Raw genomic sequence first — 21,794 nt, forward strand, 5'->3', positions numbered from 1 at the left:
AAGCACATCGGGAGATTCTATCAGAACATCAATCTGAGTGTAGAGAAACTGAAGATAATTGGTAATTATTTCTCATACTATACTCTGATGGAGATCCTAGATTCCAATCCTCTCATCGACACCATCGACCTCACGGGCATCACGTATTTTGTACACCAAGCTGAACTAATGGGCCTTTTAAAGCAAGAACATCCACCTCATATCAGGACACATAAAATCCTACTTCCACGACGAGAATCCTTCGAGAACAACAAGATTCCTGACCGTGTCAAGCCCGGCAACAAACCCTATAGAATTACTCTAGAAATAATTTAGTCTATAATAGTAGATACGTAACAATAAACATAGAATTATTTTTCTATATTAAGAGCAAGTATTAATTGGATTTGTCTTCGGAAAATTATTTCCTTTGTCAAGCTCGGCAACAAAATAAGTCCAATTAAGAGACAAAAAAAAAAATATTATAAACTAAATTTGAACACGGGAGAATCTTCTCCGTTTCCTTTATAGGAAGATTCAAATTTTATTAATAAAAAGAAAACCAAATTTTATACAAATTAAATAACCCAAGCTAAGTAATTAATTAGAAGTAGTATAAATTGTTTCAGTTACAGATATGGAGCTATCACTAGGAGCAACGGTCCTAAACCCTGGAAACATTAAGTAAAATGTAGGATAACGTCTGAATAATAAAGATAAAGAAAAAGGATAAAGAAAAAAAAATTAGAATAAATTAGCAGGAGTACCCTTGTGCCTGGTGATAGGCCCAAATCTAATCAATAAGGATCCAGAATATTGTAGTTAGCCATAGCTATTGTAGAATATAGTCTATAAGAATAAATAAAAATAAGGATAAAAGAAAATTTGAATAAGCGAGAATCTTCTCCGTTTTTCTTTAGAAAATTTCAAATTTTATATAGTATTCAAAAATAAAGAAAAAAAAAAAAAAAAAAAAAAAAAAAAAAAAAAAAAAGGGTATTCTTAGATTTTAGCCTGTATGTTCAGGGCATTCTAGTATTAAGGATATAATTATATCGTAATACCAAGACATTATAATAAATAAATGAAAATAGCGATAAGAAAAAAAAAATTTTTTTGAATAAGCGAGAATCTTCTCCGTTTTCCTTTAGGAAAATTCAAATTTGATAATATATGACCCAAAGAATAAAAAAAAAAAAAAGAAAAAAAAGAGGAAAAAAAAACTGTTCTTCTAACAGGGAGAATCATCTCCGTTTCCTTTCAGGAATATATTTTCTTTTATAATGAAAACTTCGAAATCTTATTAAAATTAAAACCTCTAAAAATTTAAAGAAAATTTTATTAATAAAAGAAATTCATGGTCGGTTCTAGTAGGGGTTTCCAAATTTCCTAAAGTAGGTCTTAAATCTCCTGATTTTTCACCTGTAACCTTCTTCCAAAATGAATCTTTATCTTGTCATCAATGGGCATAAGCCCGGTTTATATCAAACCTGGAAGGAGTGTCACGAACAAATAGCTGCATACCCGAACCCCATCTTCAGGTTAGTCCATTCGCAGGAGGAAATGGACCAGTGTCTACAGAGCTGGCATGATATAGTGAGTTCATCCAAAAGAGATGCAGACGTAATATTTGAAAGGAACGGCGACGGAAGAATCCAAATCTACACCGATGGATCTTGCTTTGGAAACGGGACAACGAAACCAGCTGCAGGACTTGGAGTTTACTTTGGACCGAATCATCCCAAAAATCTGTCTCTGCCTTGTGTTAATAGGAATACTAATAATGGGGCAGAACTAGAGGCAATACTACAAGCAATAGAAATCATTATAGAACTCAACTTGATCAAAATTGATATCCATACAGATTCAGAATTCCTATGCAATAGTTTAAATTTATGGTACGACGATTGGGAAGGAAGAAACTGGTTAACATCGACAGGTAAACCCGTCACGTACAAGAATGAAATGATTCATATAAAGCAGCTCATGAAAACTCGGGATATTCGTATCCTTCACGTTCCAAGCCATCAAGGAGTTTTCGGAAACGAGCAAGCAGACCAACTGGCTCGCGAAGGAGCAAGAAGATCGAGCGCAATCCATCAGGGTTCGAGTCATCGTAACCAGTCGTCCATCAACTGACAAGATCCAAGGAGTGGGGAACCCCTTAGATCTCGGGGGGAAAATGTTATGTCCGACTCGAGAACTTATTAAAAATTTTTTTTAATAAGAAACAAAATAATGCATATTAACGCCAAGTTCTTGCGTCTCTCATTCTCTCGATCTTCCTTACTTCCCCACCTAAGACCTTTTTAAGTTACTCTAAATGCGCGGGACACCCATAATTAACATTGACATATATTGAATTGTGTCAACGGGACATCTCGTACTATGCAACTCACTAAAAGAAACCCCTACCTAGGACCGGATCCCATGGTCGGAGCGTTTAAAATTTTTCAAGAGCAAGTTACTCTACCGAGCACAGGCTTGCTTTCCGGTCATAAGCTGATTTCGAAGTTTTCAGCGAAGAGTCGCAATCAGGTACAGCGGTATCCTCAAATCATTTAAATTACAAAGAAAAAAAAGTATAAATATATATAAAACAAAAGTATACAAAAATAAATTAGAATAGAGAAATCTATAATAGTTTCGAGTTTTGATAAGTGATTGTTGGTGAAATTGCTAGAAAGCATCGTGTAATTTTTATAATTGTGTAGTGGATCAATAAATATTAAAGAAAAATTATTAATATAAAATAGAAGAAAAACTGTTATGATTTCGATTATTTCATAAGTGAACCTTGTGTAGCCTTCAGAGGCATAGGGGAGTTAAGTGCAGACGTGCACCTAGTTAATAAATAAAAAAGTTTTGAAACCATAATAAACAAAAAAAAGGAATTTGAATACGAGAGAATCTTCTCCGTTTTTCCTTTTGGAAAAATTCAAATTTTAAATTAAGAATAAAGAATAAATAAAGAAAAAAAAAACAAACAACGAAAGTAAATAAAGCGAAAAGAGAAGGAGTAAGGCAGATCATCCACTAGCCGAGAACCAGAGGGAGATCCTGAGGATCCAAGGATACAGGGTTCCTGGACCATCAGCCATTCAAGGTAATACAAGGAGCAGAGAGGACATAAAAGTAAAGCGGCACCTGCAAGTAGTAAGTCTCGATTTTAATTGCTGGAATATCTTTCTTTTTATTTACCCTATTTCACGGCCATCCTGGGGAAAGTTCTACTAAGTTAATTATCGATTTATAAATAATTTGTCTAATTATTTATTTTATTTACCGAAACACCCTATAAGCGAACTTGATAAAAATTATATAGAGAGTGAGAAAGTCAGACTTGAAATCGAAACGATTCCCAAAACAAAATAAAATAAACAATTGAGCATTTCGCTCAATTGGAAAAATACATTAGTTAGTCCGAGCGTCTTCCAATCACGTTACCAATAAAAATTATTAAAGATATTTAATAAACGAAAAATCCCGGACATAACAATGAATTTTCTTAGAAAAACCAACGACAAAAAAATTTTCAAATTTAAAAAATTTTTTTTTCTTGGTCTCCGGGCGTGGAAAAAATTATTTTTGCTTAACCACTATGAGGGTCGGATAACTTGATTATTCAGCTTTAATTTTTTTTTTTATGGACTTTGATACGTCCACTTCTCGCCGAGATATCGGTCTTCAAATGGAAAAGGATCCTTTTGTCTTTGATTATCGATATCTCAGAAACCAATGATCGCACAGAAAGTTGATGGTGGGTTTTAAAAACGTGAATAAATTCCCTTCAACGATTAGCCATTGCTTTTCGAAAAAAAAAATTTTTCCTATCGTCACATGAATTTAAAAATGCAACAAAAAAAGGGCTTTTTGTGGTTTTTTAGAAAATCAAGCGCTGAAACGAAAATATTGTGGAAATCGATAATGTTGACTGTGCATTTTACAGTTCAATATGTCCACAAAAACCCTGCAGAGAGCCAGATTAATCAAACCAGCCGTTTTTTTGTTTCACGCGATCAAATTTTTAAAAAAATTAAAGGATCACGTTTTTTGCTCTGAAAGGTTATAATCTTTGACAAGATGAAAACAAACATTTTTTCGGAGCTTTGTCCACAATTTTATTGCAGACAGTGCTTAAATTTCCAAAAAAGAAAAAACTTTTTTTTCGAAACAAAATTTTCAAAAAAAAATTTTTTCAAAAAAATTTTTTTTCGGAATAACTTTAGGAAATTTACAAAACCAACACCCTATAATTTTTAACACGTTTACGTCGCTGCATTCCGTGATTTTACTGATCTCTCAGTCATTAAATTCAAAAAAAATTTTTTTTTTTTGAAAATTTTGTTTCGAAAAAAAAGTTTTTTCTTTTTTGGAAATTTAAGCACTGTCTGCAATAAAATTGTGGACAAAGCTCCGAAAAAATGTTTGTTTTCATCTTGTCAAAGATTATAACCTTTCAGAGCAAAAAACGTGATCCTTTAATTTTTTTAAAAATTTGATCGCGTGAAACAAAAAAACGGCTGGTTTGATTAATCTGGCTCTCTGCAGGGTTTTTGTGGACATATTGAACTGTAAAATGCACAGTCAACATTATCGATTTCCACAATATTTTCGTTTCAGCGCTTGATTTTCTAAAAAACCACAAAAAGCCCTTTTTTTGTTGCATTTTTAAATTCATGTGACGATAGGAAAAATTTTTTTTTTCGAAAAGCAATGGCTAATCGTTGAAGGGAATTTATTCACGTTTTTAAAACCCACCATCAACTTTCTGTGCGATCATTGGTTTCTGAGATATCGATAATCAAAGACAAAAGGATCCTTTTCCATTTGAAGACCGATATCTCGGCGAGAAGTGGACGTATCAAAGTCCATAAAAAAAAAAATTAAAGCTGAATAATCAAGTTATCCGACCCTCATAGTGGTTAAGCAAAAATAATTTTTTCCACGCCCGGAGACCAAGAAAAAAAAATTTTTTAAATTTGAAAATTTTTTTGTCGTTGGTTTTTCTAAGATTACTCAAAAACTGCTGACGCTAAAAAATTTTAAAGTTCTAATCCAAAAAGTAGATACTTGAAGCTACAATTTCCTTTTTTTTTTTTCTTGTACGACCATTTCTCTCAAAGTTAGAGCCTGTTGAAAATCGCCTAAAAATTTAGAATTTTTTTTTGATCCTTTAATTTTTTCCATTAGTGTATATAATTATTTTTATATATAATAGAAAAAAATCGGGCGTGTGCAGGGTTTAAACCGTATACCTTGCACTTGAAAGTTTAACTCGCTACCCACTGACCTAAGAGATTTAGTTGAAAGGTAAGTTTCGTATGGACTTTAAGTAATAAAAATCTTATACGTGATAGATTCTTGGTCAACAAAATTTTATATCTATGAACAGACATGAACAGACATGACCAGGCATGGACAGGTATGATCAGGCCTGAGCGTATTTAACGCTTCAGATATGAACAGGCATGAACAGACATGAACAGTCACGAACAGGCCTGAGTGTATTTAACGCTTCAAACATGAACTGACATGAACGGGTATGATCAGGTTTGATCATATCTAATTACAGGCCTGATCATACATGAACAGGCATGATCAGGTCTAATTTCAGGCCTGATCATACACAAACAGGCATGATCAGGTCTGATCATTTTTTCCCGGGAAAATACAATCTACCGAGTTCAACATTTCAGTAACGTCACCAAAATACAATCTGGCAAATTCAACATTTCAGTAACGTTACCGAAATGTCATCAGCTGAATTCAGTAACGTTACCAAAAGGTCTTTTTTTGTCGGATTCAACATTTCGGTATCGTTGGGAGTATCGATCCGATACAATCGAACAATCGAATAAATTCAAATTTGAGTTTAAATTCCTTAACGAAAAAATCAAAGAGTTGACGATGGATTAAATATCAAAATTTTAGTCAAAAATAAGAATGTAATGTCACTCTTATTTAGATAATAGTTTGAAGAAAGCTTGTAAATAATCCACTTCATTTAAATAATAAATGAATATTGATAATAAAAATTCTGATCCTCAAAATCGCATTTTTTGTTTGAACGTCATCACACGAAAATTGAATAGCTGATGCTAGGCTGAAAATTTGAATTTAGTTAGTAATATAACTGTGTTATTTTGTAGAAAATTAAAGAAAGTCTATTGAATAATTCATTTGGCCGACGAAATAGTCCAATGCATTTTCCAAAATATTATACTGAAATACAATCTACTAAATTCAACATTTCAGTCACATTACGGAAAGGTATATTTTTTTGGATTCAACATTTTGGTATCGTTTGCAAAACATTTTTCATACAATGGAAGGTTCGAACAAATTCAAACTTGGGCTCAAACGCTTTGAAAAACAAATCAAAGAGATGATCATGTATTTAGAATATAAAAATTTTAGTTATAAATAAGGCGAAATCTATTGCTTGTTAAGACTGCTTATAAATAAAGACAAATAAATTTCTTTCGCTCGGATCTCCCTTATGTTTACATTTATTTATATTTATCAATATGTAACAATATTCATATATACTTTTAATGGAAATGAATTACTCCGTATAAATAATTATATGATCATACACTTCTTTCGATAATAGTATGAACAAATCTAGTAGATAATTTAATTTGCTGAATAACGGAAGAGTTATATTAATTCAAATTTCGACTCTCTAAGTAAAAATTTTAGTTTCAACATAAATGCATGCAAATTAAACAGCCGATGACATTTCGATAAATTAAATTTAAATAATCAAATAATTGTCTGCTTTCTCATAAAATAGCTTTAACAATTCTAATAGATAACATAGTTATTCATCAAATTATTTAATTTACTTATTTCTATTGATTATCTTATTGTTCTTTATTCAAAGATTATTATCGTCCCGTAGAATCACGAGGCACTAAATTTCAAAATTTTGATTTAACGGAGTACGATTTGACATTTCAAAACGGAAGTTCAATTAATAACTTCCTATTATTGAAAAATTTTGCAATTTTGTTAGATCGATGTCAAAGATGTGATTATTATTATTATTTATATTTTTATAAAAATTATGCACGTATATTAATAATAGCCAAAAAAATTTATTTTGAATAGTATTTTAGTTATAATTAAGAATAATTTCTTGTTATTCATTTGTAGATGTCAATTTAAAATGCCTGCCAGTTAATTCAGCACTTTTGCATAGAAATTACCGTAAACTTTCATTATAGTTAGCGTTTCAAAAGAAAGTAACTAACCAGATAGCCAGGAAAACTTAATGAAATGTTAGTTTAACATTTCTCAATTGATGAACTTGGCAGCAAGTTTTTGCAAGCTTCAGATTTATAAATTTTTAACAACAATGGACGTGCTTGGCTGAACTAAATCGTTACCTGCCTACCCAGATAACCAAGGTTGCTTAGCAAACTTCTGATCTTCCCTAATAGCCACTTTAGCTCGAAATCAAAAGTAAGTTTATGTTAAAATTACCTGAAATCTGCTGCCCGACTTTGCCGATAATTTGACAGCAAAAGTTGAAAAGAAAAATTTGCAGTTAATTTTTCTTCAATTTAGGGGTAACTTTTTACGATAAAAAAAAGTCGGTAATGTTTTTTCTTACCATTTCAGAATGTAACCAAATTTATACATAAAAACGTCTACAATTTGACGGTAAAAAAATACTTTACAATTTTTCAAGTCAAATTAACAATAAATCGACACAAAATTGGCCTGAAAATTGACGACAACTTTTTTCTAGTCAACCTCTGTAGTAAATTTGTATTCTAATTCGGGTGGTAAATTTACGTCAAATTGAATAGCAAGTTGCATACAAATTGTCGTAAAAAACAGAAAAGTCTGAAGTAGACGGAAATTTTACGAAAAATTCAAGGAAACTTTTGTAAAATAAACTTTTGCTAAAGCAAACTGTACGATTAGGGTTTATTTTGCTGTCCAATTTCGGGTAAGTTAAATTTCAAGTTGCTTCCAAAATTTTTCTTCAATTTGACGGCAAATATAGGTCAACTTCAGACTTATTAAATACTGACTACAATATGAGTGCAATATGCTGTGCAAATTGATAAAAAGTTGGCTGCAAAATTTGCTATTTTTTGTTTGTTAACTAATGTTATGAACAAATGAATTTTTCCCAATCTAATCTGGACTTTGAAAAAATCCATTTGTTTATAACTTTAATTAACAAAAAAAAAAACGTCTGAACGATACGATATAAATCCGTTTCGAAACAAATGCCGTCGATTGGTACTATCAACATTTTTTCGATTTTTTCCATCCAATTTGGACTTTGGAAAATTCCATTTGTTTATAATATTAGCTCACAAAAAAAAAAAAATCTTTGGACGATACGATAGAAATCTGTTTCAGAAAAAATGCTGTCAATTTGTACTATCGACATTTTAACGATTTTTTTTTTCTTTCATTTTTAAATGTAAAAAACTTAGAAAAATTCCGGCCTATCAAGCATCTGACGCAATTTGGCGGAGAGAGAGCTCGCGCATAGGCAGCTGCTCGTGCGAGAGAGAGAGGTTCGAGCGCCGGCTCGATTTTTTATCATATCTCGCGAAATATTTGAGATACAAAAAAAACGAATGATACTGTTATGTCGGGCGTATACCGCCGACAATTAAAATTTCTTTTTTTCATATACACTATTTTATAATATTCTTTTGAGATTTTATTTTAGTTCTAGTACATATGCATTATATCTTATCAGTCTCTCGAAAATAACTTTGTCTACTATTAAGAAATATTTGTGAGAACCTTTTTTTTTTATCTCTATTTTATGATGCATTTCTGGCCTGGAAATTTACAGATTCGGAGACATTTTCTCCAACTGTATTATCGTTCAGTTTTTATCGCTTATTTTTCTCAGAATCCGACTGCACATCGTGCATCGGTACAGACTACCCGGGAAAAAATGTTTTTATAAAATTTTATAAAATTTTACAAAATTTTAGTACTGACATTTTATAAAATTTTATAAAATTTTATACTGAAAATGGCCTGGTAAAATTTTATCAAATTTTATAAAGTTTTATAAAATTTTATGAAGTTTTATAAGAATTTATAAAATTTTATGAAACTTTGTAAAATTTCATAAAATTTTACCAGGCCATTTTCAGTATAAAATTTTATAAAATTTTGTAAAATTTTATAAAATGATTTTTTTTTTCCGGGACGGGTCACCCATCCAATTTATGGCCACCCTCGATGCTGTTTAACTTTTGTTATTGAAGAATCGTTGTCTGCTACGCTCGTCTATTGGTCACTTGTAGCTTAGAAATATTCGTGGCTGTATTTATGATTACTCATGAATTCTTATCAGCCATATTTTATAGTATTAATTTATAATAATATATAAAAAAAAGATTTGAATAACTCAACTATCGATTGTTTAATGGACATAAAATTTTAAAATTAATTAAATTTATTGATTTTTAATGATTTATATTTTTGAATTAATGGCGAAACCTTTGAATTTTTCCTTGAGTAATGAAGAATTAATTTTAATTGATAGTTGACAAAATAAAAGTTTAAAAACATTAAATTCAAAATTATCACATTTTGTAATATATATATATATAAATATGTAAGAGAAAGGGGCGGCGGGGGTAGGCAAAACGAGGTACTTCTAAAATTTTATGAAAAAAAATTTTTTTTCTTAAATCTATTATAACCATCCCAAAATTACTTTTGTAGATATAATTGAGCATTATTTTGAATTTTTTTTCGTTAAACTTTTTCAAGAATCTAGTGCCGGTCGAAAAACGTTAAAGAATTTTGTATTATGATAAAAACTATTAAAAACTTTTTTATCTTCCTTTGCATCCAATAATTGTGTAAAATATATTTTTTTTTTATGTAAATAACTTACAAAAAATTTTAATAAAATCAAACTTATTCAATATTCAGAATTTGTTTTTTTCTACATTTTTCTGGGGGTACCCTGCATATATTTAGGTAATCAATTATATTTTTGATAATGTAATTTTCATATTTGTTTATCACCATATTTTGCCCGCAAAAATGAAATTTTTTTTTTATGGCCATTGAAAATTTTGTCTATTTACTTTGAATTTCTAACAATTTTTATAATCAATTGTAATAAACTTTATAAAATTGTGTGAAATTTTATCAAATTTTACAAAATGCTACCCCACACTAGATGCAATAGTGACATCAAATTCTCTAAAGTTTTATGAAATATTATAAAATTTTATATTATTTTATAAAATTTCATACAATTATATAAAATTTTATCTAATTATTACTCCCCTTTTGAGATCTTACTTTATAAAATTGTATAAATTTGTATAAGATTTTATAAGATTGCATATAATTTTATGAAATCGTCTACAACTTTATAAAATTTTATAAAATTTCATCTAAATATTACTTCTCTTCTAAGGACTTACTTCATAAAATTATATAAAATTGTATAAGATTGTATAAAATTTTATATAATTTTATGAAATTGTATAAAACATTATAAAATTTTATAAAATTTCATCTAAATATTACTTCCCTTCTAAGGAATTACTTTATAAAATTGTATAAAATTTTATATAATTTTATGAAATCGTATAAAACTTTATAAAATTTCATACAATTATATCAAATTTCATTTAATTATTACTTCCCTCACTAAGAAATTACTTTATAAAATTGTATAAGATTGTATAAAAATTTATATAATTTTATGAAATTATATAAAAGTTTATACAATTTTATAAAATCTTATAAAATTTCGTACAATTATATAAAATTTCATCTAATTATTACTTCCTTTTTAAGATCTTGCCATATAAAATTTTATAAATATTTATAAAATTCTATGAAATTTGATAAAATTATATAAAATCATATGAAATTCTATAAAATTTCGCTGTACAGTCTTATAAAATTGTATAAAATTTTAAATAATTTTATACAATTGTGTAAAACTTTATAAAATTTTATATAATTTTATACAATTTTATAAAATGTCATACAATTTTATAAAATTACATTCATCTATTACGGTCCTTACTCAGAGCTTACTTTATAAAATTTTATTGAATTTTATAAAATTTTATAAGATTTTATAAAATTGTATAAAATATTATAAAATTTTATAAAATTGTATGAATTTTTATAAAGTTTTGCTGTAAAATCTTATAAAATCTTACAAAATTTTATAAAATTGTATAAAATTTTACATTATTTTATAAAATTTTATAAAAACATTTTTTCCCGGGTAAAATTAAACTTTAACAGCTTACGGGGGTCCTAAGCAACCGAAGGCCCAGGATCGTAAATTGTCCAATTTTATTACCCACTACACTTTAAAAAGGAAGGTTCTCTACAATAACTAGGCCTAAGCAAATATAATAAAAACATTACTTTAAAAATACGTTTAACTAAGAGTCTTTTGAGAATTACCGAGGTTTATACTCGAATATTCTATTTTAAGGAATAGAAAGATAAAGGTTTCACTTAGTTCTAACTAAACAAAAAAATTAATAAAGAAAAAATATATAAAAGCGAAAAAGAAAAAAATAAAAGAAAAATGAAGTTAGAAAATTAACCAATAGAAATAAGATAATAGAAAATTTAATAATAAGAACGAATTGAAATCTCGAAATTAGCCAATGAATTTTTAAAATAAAAAGAAACACAGAACAAAAATGAAATAATAACAAAATCAATTTGCAAACTGGGAAATAGAGCACTAAATTTTTAGAAATAATTTAAATCAACTCTTAGTTAAATAAATAGCTCCGTGAATGATATAATAAATAATTTTATTCATTGTCATCGCCATTCCTTTTTTGAGCAGTAGATTTTTTTTTTTTTATATGTATATTCTTTTCGATGTATTCATTAAGCATTAGACTCATTATTATTATAATTATAATTATAATTATATAAAATGAAATTCATTATTTTCATACATTACTTGACTCATATTATTATAATTTTTATACTCAATAATTAAGGCTTAATAATTAAAAAAAATTTTAACTAACTAATAAACTAATTAAATAAATAAATAAGAAGGGTTAAATAAATATTTAAATAAACAGAAAATATTTAGATAAATAATGGTCTGGACTAACGTGGAGGGAGACTAGTGCGACTCCCAAAACGTTGGGCCCTAACGGAAGGGGAAATTTCCAACCCTGAGAAAATTTCTATTGGCTCGAATTTTCCCCGACCCCAAGGTTTTCATGAGTTAAAACGCCCATATCTTTTCTGTTGACGTGGAAACCAAGAAGTGCTAAGAGAAGAGTCAGTTTTAGTTCCAACGTTATTGATTCAACTTGAGTTTTTCTTAGTTTTCCTAGTTTCCTTAAAAGTTACCTTCCCGATCCTTAGCACTTTTCTGGTTTTAATATCGGCAGCGAAAATATGGAGCGTTCTTCACTAATGTAAGTCCTGTTATTTTATAAATTGTATCGTGGTAAAAATCTATGTAATAATTCAGAATATAGTTTATGAATTGAAACCAATATTTTATTTTATTATTATTGAGGATATTTATAGATGTGGTTGTTTTTCCTAGCCTTGACTCCCTACCTATTGGTTTAATCGCCAGGGTAAAAATATTTCATTCTAATTAATTAATATTTAATTAATTAATTACTTATGTCATCCGGACATAACAATACCTTTTTTGTGTATTTTTTCATTTTGAACATTATGTTTCAAATGAACTGCCCCAACAAACCAGTGGTTCGGGAGTTATTTCGATTTAAACAATTAAATTGTTATTAATAATTGTTCGCAGCACTTTTGAACGAAATGGAGCCAATTTTTGTAATCCTTGGCCCAAAATACGTAAGATACAGTCAGATTTAGCCGGTGTCAACAAAATATACGGGCTCACCTCTTCAGCCGAAGGACTAGAATGTAATGGGTGTACTTATTACATGAATTTAATTGTGGTCTCCATGCAACGAGTATCCCACTCATGTACAAAACTTCAGGTGTTTTGTAAACCTGTCTGACTATGCTCAGGATCTCCAGGTGAGGGTGAAACCCAACTGGACCACGCAGCAAATTAAAATTTAAGAGAGAGAAGATATTTGTTATAACTTATACTTATAGGGGAAAATGTTTAAATAATTAATAAGAAATTTATAGAAGAAAATGAGCCTGGTATTTATTGAAGACGGGTCGTCTTACAAAGATTTTTATGACGGTGAACAAATAATAAAATGAACGGTGAAGGTGAGTCGACAAAATTTTCCTTGAAAATTATATTTTACAGTGACTCTACTGACAATACAAAATGACTCTATGGACAATACAAAATGACTCTGTTAACAATTTTCACAGAAAGACTCCACTCACTTTTACACTATCCTCCAGCACAGTCCCAAGCCGTCAAAACTCCAATGGTGGTGTTGCTCCTCACTCTCAAAACCAAGTCCTCCGTCCTCGATATTCACTCCAGACCAATATTCCAAAATCCACAGTAATTTATATTTTCCAGAATAATAAGCTTCCACTTGCCAGTGGGCTTATTTGCTCTTGGCAATTGGCGTATGTACGAATAGCTTGTACTGGATGTTATGTTATAGAAAATTTATATGAACTTGTATTGTAGCGGGTAAATGCGTCCGTCTTCTATGGATGCCAAAAACCAAGAGGCCGACTCTCGACAATCGCCGAGCCTCATACCCCTCACTTGCAGGTTGGCCAACATTGACTAAAACAAAACTGTCCCCAAAACTCGACAGCAGTGACCCCAGCGATAAGTGGACTGTTTAATTATCGGCTGTTGTTGTGGGAGGAGGTCGCTCTCGTTTTGGCGCGAGTCGAAATTTGAATTTAAATTTAAAACATGAATTTCACCCCGTTACAAGAAATACCGTTCGTTACCAAAATGCATAGTTCGGTCAATTTGTATATATATAGTTACCAAAATGTTGAAACGATCATAAATTTGATGTATATCAATAACAGTAAAGTTACATCAAAAATCCTGAAAAGCCATCAAAGGACATGCAATCAGAAACATTTTAAGCTATTAAAAAAAATCCGTTACCAAAATGTTGAAACTACATATATATATATATATATATGTATACATATATATATATGTATACATATATATATATGTATACATATATATATTGTAACATGAGAAAAAATTCGACATCGACCCGAGGTTCGAAATTATTTAAATAAAATAAATATTTATCCGGTGAGCCAATTTTGGTGACACCTATGAGCAAAAATTTCGACTTCGACCGAGCAATCGACCCAACGTCTTGATTGAAACGAGAGATCCGGGTTAGACGCCGAACTGAACGGCCACGTTTTTTTTTATTTAAACAATTCGACTCGACTAAACGAACAATTTCGATTCCGACGTATGATCGAGTTGCATTACGACATGTAAGATCAATCCGAGTTTGATCAACGAACAATTAATCGCGACCAATAATTTCGACCGACAATAACCGATTAAGTGAACAAATGAACAAGCCAAAGCCTCGGCCCGAAACTGAACAAAGTGTACGACTGAATTGTTTTGTTGATAAACGAGTGAAGTGCAATAATGATTAATTAATGAAATAATTAATTTTGCGTAATAACGGTGTGATAGTGAAATTGAACGCGTTACCGAAATAAAATATTATTTTATATTTTATTTTATTTTATCGAGCAATTCTGAGAATTACGGATTACCCGTGTCTCATTCGTACCGAGTCGAGTCTTACGTTTACACTACTCTGACGTCATTCGTCAAGTATTTTGTGTGAAAAATAAAATAAGTTTATTTTATTTCGACAACCGACTGTGTTTCTCCAAGCAACGAACTAATTGTGTGTTTCGATCAACTACGATTTTTTTTATATAGTTTCGTTTATATCGAGTCAAGCCGACAACGGCATTTATATTTTTTTGTAACCGATAATAATTTTGTGATACCGATCAATTATTTTGTGTTCAATATACGACTAATTATTTTGTGTTAATTCTGATCAATTATTTATCGTAATCTTAAGTGCCTGACCTTTCCCCGATCCGCCACCCTGAGTCGACATTTTTGATAATTGTTTATTTGGTGGTTATAAAATCACCTGGCGCCCAACTTAATTATTTTAGAACAAGGTAGCCAAAAACCGTAAGTGTATTTGGACTTCACTCCGGTAGATCCCCGGTGGTGATAAACCCGTTACATATTTTGGCGCCCAACGTGGGGCACAAAAGGTCCGAAGGCACGGATATACGTAAGATTACGACCGCGATTTCGAACAAACCGTTTACGACTCGACTATTTTTTCGATCAACCTCGCCAATATGTTCCATTCACCGCCAACGACTCGACCGACCAATCTGGACACGACATGGCAGAACGATCGATTCATGGAACAAATATCCACACTGACCGACCAGGTCAACCGAACGATTGAACAACGACTGATACCGACCAATCAGTACAATCGAACAACCGAAGAACGACCGATATCGATCACACCACCGCTGATTTTCCGAACCGGAACGACGCCACTTGCTTCACCGACACCGACTAATCGAGAAAGATCGATCAGTACTTGCTTTGAGGCTACGCAAGAACATGCTAGCCTATCCGCTGAGCGAAGACGCCTAGAAGCCATTGAACGAGAGATGGCCCGACAAATCGAAGCCCTCCGTTCCCAGGAGGAAGCTGTCGCTGCTGCACGGCGCAAGCAGACAGCTCATACACCGAGTTCGGTAGGATGCGAATCCGGTTACGAGTGGATTAACGATTTGACATCGACGCAGATACGCGAAATCTTGATTACCCTAAATGCTAGTGTATCAGGAACCGAAGAAGCCCGACGTGACCGACTATATCGTGCGCTACGAAAAAAGCGACACCCCGACATATCCTGGAACAACGAAGACCAAAGAACAACCGCCGATTCATCGATCAATGACGAACAACGACTGCTTACCGACCGATGTATAACGAACCACGACCAGACAGCAGCGATTACGACCGTGAGCGATTATGAACAACGTCCACCGAACGAAGCGAAGAACGAATCGATAAGAAAAGACACCGATTCTAGCAGTGGTTACTCATCGAGTGATTCAGAACGATCAACGACACCGACATCGAGTATTTCGTCAACACTGACATCGATAACACCTCCAAAATCGACACCGACGATATCGCCGATACCGACACCGACAACATCGCCAAATACGACATCGACAACATCACAAACACCGATATCAAATCCATCGGCGAAATTAACACCGATTATACCGCCGAGAACGATACCGACATCAAGTATAGCACCGACACCGATATCAATTATATTGCCGAAATCGACACCGATCACATCGCCAGAATCGACACTGATAACATCGCCAAATCCGACAACGATTACATCGCCGACGACGACACCGACATCGAAATTATCGCCGAGGACGACACCGACATCGAAAATGTCACCGAAATCGACCATACCACCAAAATCGACACCGTATATATTGCCGAAACCGAAAACATTACCGAAAACGACATCGACATCGATTAGATGGCCGAAAAAGACACCGACATCGAAAATGACACCGAAATCGATTATACCGCCAAAATCGACACCGTATAGATCGCCGAAACCGACAACATTACCGAAAACGACATCGACATCAATTAGACCGCCGAAAAAGACTACTAATAAATATCAATTGTAATTGTTTTTTTTTTAATTTTATTTTTCAAATTATCAAAATTACTATAACTCGGAAACTATGGACTTTAGCGACTTGACTCATAGGACTTTTTTTGAAGGGAATAAAATTTCCTATAAAATTTTTATTAGCATTTTTAGTGTAGTTTCATTGGTTTACGTTCTGCAAGCCAATAAAGATCAATTTCATAGGAAAAATAACTTCCGCAACGGACACTAGTAAAACAGCTGGAATTACAGCTAAGTATCTATGGGCACTTTTGAAGAACACCAAATGCCCTACAATTTGCGACCAAAACCGCGTCGATATCATAAAATGTATCTGAGTATTAGAAAGTTAAAATAAAAGTAATTTAATTTACATGTATTTTAAATGGGAAATCTTTGAAATCAAATGGAATGTACTTAGGATTGGAATTAAGAGCTCAAACTTGGCAGGAATTTTTGTTTCAGCATACAAAACAATATTTTGCTTGATGAGCAACGAAAAAAATCCTTTCGCCGGAAACGAAGCACCCTAATATATATACACATATACACTAATGAAAAAAATTAAAGGATAAAAATAAATTCCAAGTTTTTGGGTGATTTTCAACAGGCCCTAACTTCGAGAGAAATGGTCGTACAAGAAATAAAAAAAAATTCAATTGTAGCTCCAAGTGTCTACTTTTTGAATTAGAACTTCAAAATTCTTTAGCGTCTGCGGTTATAGAGTAATCTAAGAAAAACCAGCGACAAAAAAATTTTCAAATTAAAAAAAGTTCTTTTTTTGGTCTTCGGGCGTGGAAAAATTTTTTTTTTGCTTAACCACTATGAAGATCGGATACCTCCATTATTCAGCTCTAATTTCTTTTTTTATAGACCTTGATACGTCCACTTCTCGCCGAGATATCGGTCACCAAATGGAAAAGAATCCTTTTGTCTTTGATTATTGATATCTCAGAAACCAATGATCGCACAGAAAGTTGATGGTGGGTTTTGAAAACTTGAAAAAATTCCTTTCAACGATTAGTCATTGTATATTCGAAAAAAAAAATTTTTCCTATCGTCACATGAATTCAAAAATGCAACAAAAAACGGGCTTTTTGGAAAATCAAGCGCTGAAACGAAAATATTGTGGAAATCGATAATGTTGACTATGCATTTTACAGTTCAATGTGTCTACGAAAACCCTACAAAGAGCCAGATTAACCCAACCAGCCGTTCTGTTGTTTAACTCGATCAAATTTTCTCGAAGTTAAAGCCTGTTGAAAATTGCCCAAAAACTTGGAATTTGTTTTTGATCCGTTAATTTATTCCATTAGTATATATATTTATTTATATATATATATATATATATATATATATATATATATATATATATATATATATATATATATATATATATATATATATATATATATATATATATATATATGTATATATTGTAACGAGGTTTATAAATCCTCATTATCATACCATGATAATAGGCAGTTACCCTGGGAAGTTACCACGTGTTACCTGGTTTACCCGCTAGACTATACTTAATTATTATTATTATTTAATAATCCCTCTCCATTTGTATTTTTAATGGAAGGGATGCGCATCACGTCGACGCATAAGCATCGACGTGAATCTATAAAAAGGCCTGCGCGCCGATTATTATTCAGCTTTATCTAATTTTTCAACTTTATTACCACTATGAATTTATAATAAATACAGTTTATTCTTTTTAACTCTTTTTTAACTTTTAATTACCTGCTTACGACTAAGTATTCAGTATTAATTAAGTATTCTTTTAAATAATAGAATAATCATTAACTGCAATGATTATTCTTGTGTAAACCTACCTACACTTCCTAGCCTACATACCTTCCTGTAGAAGATGGAAACCCCGTAGAGGTGCATACCTGCTGTATCCTCATCCTAGCCTATAGTGCCTGCCTATAGAAGACGGTAACCCCGTAAGATGTATACCTGCTACATCCTTTTCCTACGATACCTGCTCGTAGAAGCGTGTACCTGCCACGACCTTTCCCCACAATACCTACTTGTGGAAGCGCGTACCTGCCGCGATATTCTCCTACAATACCTGCTTGTAGAGGTGCATACCTGCTGCACTCCTTTCCTACGATACCTGCTCGTAGAAGCGTGTACCTGCCACGATATTATCCCACAATACCTGCTTGTGGAAGCGCGTACCTGCCGCGACCTATCCTGTAATACCTGCTTACAGAAGCGCGTACCTGCCGCGATAATCATCTACAATACCTGCTTGTAGCTATACCAGACAATTGTGATACAGAGCTCACAATTGTCTTATTTATTTATTGCTCTCAATCATCGATACCAGTGAACCAACACCTCACAGGTAAGTATCATAACACTATTATTATACCTCTGTAATTTCTTGTGCTTCTCACTAGTTTGGCTTATTTACAAACCCCTGTAGTCTATCTTATCTTTCTGGTATATTACTACCCTATAACATGCCCCACGACTCCCGATCCTTTATATGCCTTTTGCATATATAAATTTATAGCCAACCGGTCGTCTGGTCCTTACGAACCGGGTAACACCAGGATCAGTTACCAAATAATTAGCTTACTAGCTAAAAGGGACACGGGCCCATTTAATTTAAATGGGTAACGGACGGTTGATTCATCCCTACTAGAGGGGTGGACCTCAACTTCGTTTCAGTGGCGCCCAACGTGGGGCCACGTTGGCTAAAAAGATTACAGGAAAAAACCCTTATTTATTAAAATTATCAAAATTTAAAATCTAAAAATAACTTCATTCAATTCAACTTACGCCTAACTCAGAGCCACGCTGGCCAAAAGATTGTACTAAAATCCTACATAAAATTATATATTATTATTGTTAAAACTACAGGTAAATTATTAAAATTTAAAAAATGTAAATTCATTAGCTTCATTTCAACCACAAAACTTAAAAAACTCTAAATTAGTAAAATCACCTGGCCAACCAGTGTTAAACATAATTTATTATTCTATAAATTACTTATATAAAATACTCTTTTATGCAAGCATCACTTGCACCATAAAACATTATTAACTACCTAAATTCATTATTCCACTCTGTTTAAAAGAAAGCAATTCATTTGATAAATTTAGTATCAACAGTAATTCTCTCTATTTAATTATAACATTGAATTCATTTAATTATAATATTAAAATCACTTAATTATATAATATTAAAATCATCGAATTAAATCAGCTCCTTCTGAGCAATAATTAAATTATGGTAAAATTATAAATAATCTCAAAATTCTATGAAAGAATGTATGACATCATTCAAAATAAATTTCAAAAATGAGACGCTTTTAAAAATACAGTTCTTGGAACTCTCGGCGTCGCATTCCAATATTTCACGTGATCCGACTTGCGGTATCACGCATGAAATATTATTTTTACTCAAAAACCTGGAAAACTCAATACTCGATAGCTACTGGATTTTACCACTTTGGTGATAATCCTATTACATATTTTTAATAATTATTTAATCTCGAGTATCAACAAAATATTATTTAATTAAATGGTTTAAACTCGTCTGTTTACGGCTTCACCGCTTCAGACTATAATCCTGAAAATTACTACGTCATTTAAACATTGTGTAAATAAATATTGTTTACATAGCTTCACTACAAAACTACATTCGAGTATTTAATAAAAAAGTTATTGCTAACAATACTCTTGTGGCTTCACCACATAAATAAAAATACTCGCCAATTAATTATTATTCATTTAAATAAATAACAAAGTATTAAAACCGAGTCGTCGGAAAAATACCAAAGACCTGTGCACGTGACTACATCATGCGCACAGTTACCAGGAATCTGAAAATGTAAGCCCTTCTGGCATCAAATATAAAATAATATTAATTTAAAATCTGTTTAAATAATTGTATAAGCCCTTCTGGCCATCAGACCTGGTGAGATGGAACTCTAGTTCCAGTACAGTCATTAGAAACTGTACAGATCATCTAATGATCTATAAATTATCAATTATCTTTGATTAATTTAAATCAAATCGCTAGTTATCATGCAACAGAGAATAGATAACTAATTAACGAACCATGCCACTAGCATGCAAATCAAATCTCTGAAAAACCACGAATTTACGTACTTGACGCAACATTCACTAAAGTTTATAACAAATAAAAATAAATAAACGTTGAATTATAAAATTATAATTCTCAAAGATAAAATTCTGTGAATTATATAGAAAAGAAGTTGAGAACCGTTTAATATAATTTGGTATATTAAATCATTAGAAAAATTATAATTGACAGACTATAGACTGACCCCCCGCTTTTCACCTGACCTGACGTCACAAGCACAGATCAAGCGCATCGCTACTACTGACTCATATCGTACTTAAAGTACCTGTCTATCGTAATTTTACTCGTTCTCTATAATTACAATAAACTCTACAGAGTGTTAACATATCAACAAAAATACAACGTTTAACTGTTATAACCGTAAGTACGAATAAAATACATCTTTAAATTCGTGAACTGGGATAACTCTCAGGAACACCTGTATCAATCCATGGTGTATAACTTTGTATTCCTTCTATATTTATTCAACTAACCGCCCAGCGGCTATTTGAACAGATATAATGATGACCGACTAAAATAATCCCTTTGGAAAAAGGAGAGTCGAGAAACAAAACTGGAGCAATATTTAATTACTCCAGTAAAATATTAAATTCACATATTCTACCTTAAAACATACCAGCAATGAATAAAATCTGATATTATCTAATAACTACCTCAAAGTACCTGTAAAATCTTTGAGGGATAATAACGAAAAATTGCATCATAAAATATTTTACTACTCAGCAAAAATCTGAGCATTAATTAATAAAAATATAAACAACAAAATATAGATATCAGATTTAAAACACTTATAATTAAAATTATAAATTTAAAACAAAACCTGAAAAAAAAAAATCGTGAACGTATTAAGTGCTGTTTTTCGATATCTTGCAGATAACCAGAAAAACCGCAACTGACTAAAAGGAAACGTTGTACCGGAAACGGAAGTCAATAACCAGAGCAGCTCTGTAACAGAGATTCTTTCTGCGGCCCGGCTCAGCGTACGTGAATATTTTCCAG

General features: G+C 31.6%; 1 protein-coding gene across 1 annotated transcript; it reads left to right on the forward strand.

Annotated features, from left to right (window-relative positions):
* Positions 1–1,419: 1,419 nt before the first annotated feature.
* LOC130676981 (ribonuclease H1-like) lies at positions 1,420–2,118 on the forward strand. Its single transcript, XM_057483496.1, has one exon. It carries the CDS (start codon positions 1,420–1,422, stop codon positions 2,116–2,118), a length of 699 nt encoding a protein of 232 aa, XP_057339479.1.
* The last annotated feature ends 19,676 nt before the right edge of the window (positions 2,119–21,794 follow it).

This window comes from Microplitis mediator, chromosome 11 (assembly GCF_029852145.1).
Source record: "Microplitis mediator isolate UGA2020A chromosome 11, iyMicMedi2.1, whole genome shotgun sequence".
NCBI classification, from domain to species: Eukaryota; Metazoa; Arthropoda; class Insecta; order Hymenoptera; family Braconidae; genus Microplitis; species Microplitis mediator.

Bases quoted from the DNA above. Each gene is read 5' to 3' on its own strand.
- LOC130676981 (XM_057483496.1), top strand. From the start codon at position 1,420: ATGAATCTTTATCTTGTCATCAATGGGCATAAGCCCGGTTTATATCAA.